This window comes from Dermacentor silvarum, chromosome 9 (genome assembly GCF_013339745.2).
Source record: "Dermacentor silvarum isolate Dsil-2018 chromosome 9, BIME_Dsil_1.4, whole genome shotgun sequence".
In the NCBI taxonomy this organism is placed as follows: Eukaryota; Metazoa; Arthropoda; class Arachnida; order Ixodida; family Ixodidae; genus Dermacentor; species Dermacentor silvarum.
This window is the reverse complement of record NC_051162.1, coordinates 161,979,545-161,987,129: the sequence shown is the minus strand read 5'-3', so window position 1 is coordinate 161,987,129 and position 7,585 is coordinate 161,979,545. Positions and strand designations below refer to the sequence as shown.

Here is a 7,585-nt window from a genome sequence, read left to right as displayed (position 1 = left end):
TTTACTCTCGACATGCATAGAGCTTGTAGCACATACCATATTTTGGCGACCAAAACGATATTACTCACGGTCGATCGTTCGAACATGGACAGATTTCGCCCTCCGAACCCAGCACTTTTTTCTTTCACCTCCTGAATTTCTCGCTGCCAGTATTCTTTCGTGTGTTTGTAATATTTTAGCGGCACTCCTAAATATTTCGTTGGTGTCATGACCCATGTCATATTTTCAAAAAGCACTGGTGTATCTTCCCAGCTTCCGTGGCAGATTCCAAGCGACGTGCTTCAATTGGTGGCGCTTCCTGTCGTTTTACAAAACGTTGTGACCATTTCCACCGCCGTGATAAGACTGCGTTTATCATCACAGTAAACGACAATGTCATCAGCATACGCCAAAACTTTAATTTCGCTGGTGTCTAGCCTAAATCCTCTGATATCATTATTGCCTACCACGCTTATGGGTTCTAGGCACACTGCAAAAAGAATAGGGGATAAGGCGCATCCTTGTTTTACACCAGCATTAATGTCAATATACTGAGTCAGTGTTTTATTGACCACAATTTGCGTAGATGCGTTTCACATCTTTACACCTTCCAACAACATTGAACCTACATTCGCATGTTCCAGGACAAGAAAAAAAAAACTTCCTGTGACACCCTGTCGAAAGCTTTTTCCCAGTCCACTTGTAGCATGGCTACCTTTCTTGAAAAAGCATCACAAGATTCGAGGATTGTCCTTGCAACATGAATGTTTGTTGTTATGGATCAGCCCTTTATCCCGCATGTTTGGTGGGGTCCTACCAATTGCCGTACTGTATTTTGCAGTCGTCTTGCCAGTACTTTCGCATAAATCTTGTAGTCGGTATTTGTCAGACTGATCGGGCGATACACTCGTACAGTTCAGGGTCACTGGACTTTGGGATTAATACACTATGACTGCGCCAAAAGGATCGGGGCAGCATCTGTTTATCATACTCATCTGTTATTATGTCGTGCAAAATTCCTGTCAGTTCTTACTTAAAGGCCTTATAAAAACGTGCTCCAAAACCATCTGGCCCTGGCGATTTTCCGGTGCTCTCAAGGGCACCGAGGCTCACTTTCATACTTTCATCTAGTCTAGGCATTTGCTGCAAAAATTCCTCTTGGAATCCTTCGCAAAAGAGTCTTTTCTGTCCTAGCATTTCCTCGTAATATTCTTCAAACGCTCGCAAAATGGCTTCTTTTTACCGACTGACGTCATTCTCATACGTTATGGCGTTTATCTCTTTTCGTGAGGCATGACACTTCTCGTCGGAAATTGCCCGCTTCGTGGGTTCTTCACCACACAAAAGCTTTTCCGCGCGTGCGCGAATAATTGCTCATTTGTATTTTTCAATGTCAGGCCGTCCCATTTCAACTTTTGTTTTACGAACTTCTTTCGATAAATTTCGGGGATAACTTGTTTCCGCGTTCAGAAGAAAATCTAACTGAGCTTGCAGTTCTTTTTCTTTCCTTTTTTCTATCTGTCTTAGCAAGCAGGATGTTTCGATTGAATCTAACTTGATTTGTTCTTTAAAGCATTCCCACGCTTCAGCATAGTTCGTGTTATGTCTTGCGTGAAACGCTCTAATACCAACCTTCATTTTGGTAACGAATACGTCATCTTCTAGAAGCTTAACATTAAATTTCCATAGCGTCCAGCTAAACCTTCGGGGTTTTTTGGGGTCCACCGAAACTCTAACAACGCTGTGGTCACTAAATTATACTTGTAAGACATCATAATCACTACAATTTTTGAACACTTGTGCAGATACATAAATGCGATCTAATCTCGCGTGGCTGCTTTACTGGTAGTACGTGAATTTCGAAACCTCAGTGTTAGCAAAAACATAACCCACGTCTTCTAGTTCATGCTAGTCCACAATTCTTACGAGATAGTTTGAACTAGGATCACAAATAGCTGACCCCTGTAATCTATCCGCCACGTTACACACGCAGTTAAAGTCACCCATCATTACAACAGCCCCTTGCCATTTTAAATGACCCTCCAAAATTTCCAAAAACCTGGTTCATTCAACTCCTTCATTTGGAGCGTACAGACGAATAACACGCCATCTGTTTGCGCAGAAAATAATATCGCACACTATTAAATGTCCCATTTGGTCATTCATAACAATTTATACAATTATGTTCAAGGCATTCCTTATAAAGAGCGCACAACCACCAGCTCTTCCAGCAGCATGAGATACACACACTTGTCCCTTTATATACATAACCATCCCCTTTGCCATCAATAGTATGTTGACTGGAGTGTAAACCTTGTGATTAACGAGATGTACATTGTGTGGATACTGGCGACATCAATGAAGACAATTTGGCAGTAAACACATATTTATTGAGCATCGGAAACTTCACCTGTCAATTTTGTGAAAGTGAGCGGAGTAGCCTTATGTGATCGCTGCGGCATACTGCAAGGGTTCGGTCATCTCGATGTCAGACATGTCGTTTGCAAATTTCAAATCTACACACGTACGTCTTATAGTAGTGGTTACGTTCACAATGAATTGCTCATACCCCCGGAAACGCGGCCTTCCGATTAAGGCGACAGAAGCGAAGTGACAATCTACGCTAGGAATGATTTGAGCGGCAACGGAGACTGCTGTGGAGGAAGACGACGACGCTCGAGCCATTGCTGATGATGATAGTTTCTGCGTTACATCGCCGGCGCAGGCTAGCGTATACAAGATTCGCTTGAAAAAAAATAGGAGGTAGGGTGGCATCCGCTATACCACCCCATTTCAAAGGGAAAGCTACCATTATACGTCCATCCGATGATGCATCGCTTCGTCTTGCTGTGGCACCAAAGCTTCGCGTACACCGATAATTCACATCGCGTAGGCGTCTGCACCTATTTTTAACATTTTTTTAGCTTCCATTCGCGGTTCTTTCTTATCGGCCGGTGGTAGATCAAAAACGCTATCGCTTGGGCTCAAACTCGTTTACTACGATTTTTTTTATCCCGATGAACGTCTAATGAAGTTGTCCTTCGGCGCTTGCGCATCTGTAGCGGTTATCTTGTAGGCTTCGGAAAAGAATAGTGACCATGTCATCTACACCGCTATATTGAACACATTCGCCTTCGCCTGCGAACCTTTTATCGGGACTAGCCGCTCCTTCGGCGTGAACGCTACCTATGCGGGACAAACATAACGAGCACGCTCAGTACAGCCACCGCAACGCAGCGAATGGGCCATCGAGCTTCACGTCGCGAGCCGCTGGCAGATGTGGACTATCGTCGTGGTACCGTAGATGCCCACAGAGTGAAACCCACTGTCAGGACAGGTTCCTCGGCCCTCGCCACCTTTTACAGGATGGCAGATGCTATCCTCACGGCGCTGTTCGTCCATATCGAGCGATTTGCGGCGGAGGATCTGCAATCCCTGGACGTCGAGGACGTGGCTTGGCTCCCGCGACTCGGAATCCTGCCGCGGGCAATTGCCGTCCGAGAGATACGGCGCGTTCTACAAGCCACCTGCAGCATGCCTGAACGCCTGGAGCGCATCGCCTGGCTCCACTGCTGGCTGATGTCGAGGGACGCGATTGAACCGTGGCTGCTGTACCGCTTCGGCTGCTCGGCGCTGTACACCGACTGCCCCACGCTTCTCGAGCTCTTGACGCGGTCGCTGCCGCTCCTCGGCCACCGCACGATCATGCGCGTGAGGCAGAGCAAAGGAACGTATTACGCCTGCATGATTAACAGTGGGCCGTACCTGGGCTCACAGGATCACGAACTAGTGTGCGTGGTCCTCTGGCGCGGCCAGCGCTTCGCGACCCAGTACGCTGCTCGAAACGACATTGCTCCGCCGCGCCGAACCGCGGTTCGACCTCGACTCCTTGTTCCGTGCGGGTCGCCAACATTTAGACATTCCGATCACGTATCGAATAGGTCAGTAGCGCACACAGGATCTCTGCCAGGGGGGAGTTGACAGTTTGCTAATACCATCTAAACAGCTCTAATTTCGATTTCTTCACTGGAAATTGTCAAAAAATGCGCTTTTGCGAGTGTGCAGACGATTGCGCGTCTTAGTTGCAGTACTCAAATGCGTAAGGAAAGGGGTTAAACAAAAGGGGGGGGGGTTAAGTCGGCCTCAGGGGGTGGGGGGTACAACCCCCGAATCCCCCCCCCCCCCCCCGTCGGTGCGCCACTGGAATAGGTGGTGATTAAGGTTCCGTAAAACAGCCTTTATCGAGAGTTCCAGAGTCCGACTCACAATGGATGGATGGAAGCAACTTTATTCAAATCCGGCGAAGTTTAATGATCCGGGCTCAGGTCTCCCATGAGGGGACTTCGAGGCCTTGCCTCGTCGCCGCCTCCCGGGCCCGCTGGACTGCCCACTCTTGTGTCTTGAAGTTGGAGCTGCGCAGAGCGGCGGCCTACTTCGACGCAAGAGCCTCCGGAGCTACTGCCATTTTCGCTGCTATAACAGGACACTCCCACAACATGTGTGAGAGTGTCGCTCTAGTTGCCTGACATAACTTGCAAATAGCACTCGGGTATTGCGTGGGGAAAATGTGCTGCAATCGCACCGGACTGGGGAAGGTGTGTGTCTGCAGTTGTCGCCAGACGACTGCCCATGGCAACGTTTCAGTTTGGGTTGAGGTGGGGGCAATATCCTCCTGCCTAACTGGTAGTGCTTGGTGATATCATTAGAGCTTACTAAGCGTTCTCGCGTGTTTCGCACCAGGAGGTCCGAACTCGAAGAGGGTGTCTCAGACTCTGCGCGGCGAGTCAGTTCTCGCGCAGAGCGGTGTGCCACCTCATTCAAGTTAGGGGGGGAGGGGGGGGGGGGGGGGGCTCGTCGGTGGGGGTGGCGACGTGCGCTGGGAACCACATGATCGCGGTGCTATCGAAGTGCTGTCGACCAGCTCTCCTTAGGATCTGAAGAGCTTCGGAGGCAATGCGCCCCCGCGCGTAGTTACGAACTGCGGATTGTGAGTCGCTAAGAACTACCTCACAGAAGGGGTCGGTAAGCGTAAGCGCAATCGCAACCTCTTCCGCTGTATCTGGGTATTCCGTGCCGACACTACACGCGTGAGTAAGCCTGGAGTTAACGTCTATGACTACCGCCGTGAACCGGTGTTCTTGTGTGTACTCTGCCGCGTCTACGAAGCGCGTAGTCATCTTCCCACCAAAGGAGCCCAGCAGTGCCTTGGCACGGGCCTGGCGTCAGCCCCCGTTATGTTCGGGGTGCATGTTTCGAGGGATAGGGGCGACGATCAGCGTGTCGCTGATGTCGGGTGGAATGGCCTGTTTCTGACCGTGTTGGACATGGTAATCGAAGCCGAGTTTCTGCAGGATGTACCGACCCGTGGTTGTCAGGGACATGCGTTCGAGTTGCGAGGCTCTTTGCGCATCCACGATTTCCTCAAGCGTGTTGTATACCCCCAGCTGTAACAGACTAGAAGTGCTCGTGGACTCCGGTAGGCCAAGGGCGATCTTGTAAGTCTTGCGTATAAGGGTGTTCAGTTTCTCCCTTTCGGTGACATTCCAGTTGTGAAAGGCAGTCACATAAGTAATGTGACTGATTGCGAAGGAGTGTATGAGGCGCATGACGCTGTCCTCCTTCACGCCCGTGTGCTTGTTTGCAATGCGTTTGATCAGGCGGGTAGCCGCTGTAACCTTGCCTTCAATCCTGCGGATAGCTTCTGCGTTTGACCCGTTGGCTGCTATATGCATGCCAAGGATGCGTATCTTCGGGACTCGGGGAATACAGGAGCCGTCTTGCGTATACAGGAGTATTTCCTCACATTGGCGTGATTCGTCGGTAGGCTTGGGCCGGCGGCGCGGGCGGTAGAGGAGCAGCTCCGATTTGAGTGGAGATAGTCGGAGACCCGTGTCTTGGAGGTAGGTTTCTATTGCAGAGACCGCTGCTTGTAAGGTGCCTTCTATCTGACCGTCTCTGCCCTTGTCGACCCACAGGGTGATGTCTGCATACAAGGAGTGATGGAGGCCGTCAATCTCGTCAAGGCAGGCCGGGAGACCCAGCATCACGAGGTTGAAAAGGAGCGGGGATATGACCGACCCTTGAGGAGTGCCGGCGCGCTTCCTAGTGCATGTTCGTGGGATGTCATGCTGTCGACCGCGAGGGTGACTGTGCGGCACGACAGGAAGTCTCTGATGTAGTTATAGCTGCGCTCGCCCATGTTGAGCTTGTTAATTCGGTTCAGGATTGCTGCATGTGATACATTGTCGAATGCCTTTTCCAGATCGAGGCCAAGGATGGCGCGGGTGCCGCTAGTTGGGTCGTTGATGATCTGGTGGTAGAGCTGGAGCATAACGTCTTGAGTGGAGAGGTGTGACCGGAAGTCCACCATAGTGGATGGGTAGGCTCCAGTGTCCTCGAGGTGGCGGTTGATAAGGGTGAGGAACGCATGCTCCATAACCTTGCCAACGCAGGATGTGAGGGAAATGGGCCGCAAGTGATCCAGGCTGGACGGCTTGCCTGGCTTCGGTATCAGGACTGCCTTAAAGCGTTTCCACGCATCTGGGATGCGACCCACTCGCCAGCATTTGTTGACGTATGTCGTAAGAGCGGTAATCGAGACATCATCGAGGTTTCGTAGAGTCTTGTTCGTAACCTTGTCAGGACCAGGTGCTGATTTGCCATTAAGGTCGTGTAGAGCTGCGCAGATCTCTGACTCGTGAAATTCTTCATCGAGCGTCGCGTTTGGCTTGCCGGTGTAATCTCCATGTTGGACATCGGGTCGTTGAGGGAAGTACTTGTCTAGCAGGCGTGTCACGATCTGTTGATCACTCGTGGTAGCCCGTTCCTTGTGTAGAAGGCGCTGCAGGTTGGCACGCTGAGCAGACTTGCCCTGCGTTTCCCCCAACAGGTGATGCAGGAGACGCCACGTGCTGCCATTGTGCAGCTGCCCGCCGATTGCGTTGCAGATGTCGTACCACTGCTGGCGGCTTAAAGTCCGGCAATGTTCTTCTAGCTGGCGATTGATCAGTGCGATCTTCTTACGAAGCTTTCGGTTGTCCCGTTGCTTCTTCCATCTTGCGTATAGTGATGTCTTGGCTTCCCAGAGGTGGGCTAGTCGACTGTCGATCTTATCAACCTGGACTTCGGTTGTGACCGTCTGTGTCGCCCTGTTCATGTCGTCATTGAGTGTCTCCATCCATGCATCGATCTCATCGATAGTCTCCTCACCTCTCTGTTCGACTCGCTGCTTTCGGAACTTGTCCCAGTCCGTCCATTTGAATAACTTAGGGGGAGGGGTGTACCCGGCCGCCTTAGGAATCCGTGTTTCTGTGACCATGTGGTCACTACCGAGATTTTCAAAGGTATTGCGCCACGTTGCTTGAAGCATGTTTCAGACCGCCGTCAGGTCCGGCGTCGTGTCCCGTGCCGTTGACGTGCACGTGCGAAATAAGAGTTAGTTCTGTATCATGCAGGTCCTGCCACAGGCGTCGGCCTTTGGCTGTAGTGTAGCCATATCCCCAGGCCTCGTTCGGGGCGTTAAAGTCACCCCCCACCATAAACGGGTGTGCGCCCGCCAATGCAAGCGCCCCCGGAACAGAGAGAGGAAACGACGCCGCGAGTGAGC

The 7,585-nt window shown here is 51.0% G+C and overlaps 1 protein-coding gene across 1 annotated transcript; it reads right to left on the bottom strand.

Annotated features, from left to right (window-relative positions):
• Positions 1 to 6,022: 6,022 nt before the first annotated feature.
• Positions 6,023 to 7,297, bottom strand: LOC119464042 (uncharacterized). The gene is made up of 2 exons (XM_037724862.1): positions 6,536 to 7,297; positions 6,023 to 6,418 (listed from the first exon to the last, which is right to left on the bottom strand). Exons 1-2 carry the CDS (start codon positions 7,295 to 7,297, stop codon positions 6,023 to 6,025), a joined length of 1,158 nt encoding a protein of 385 aa, XP_037580790.1.
• Between the last annotated feature and the right edge of the window lie 288 nt (positions 7,298 to 7,585).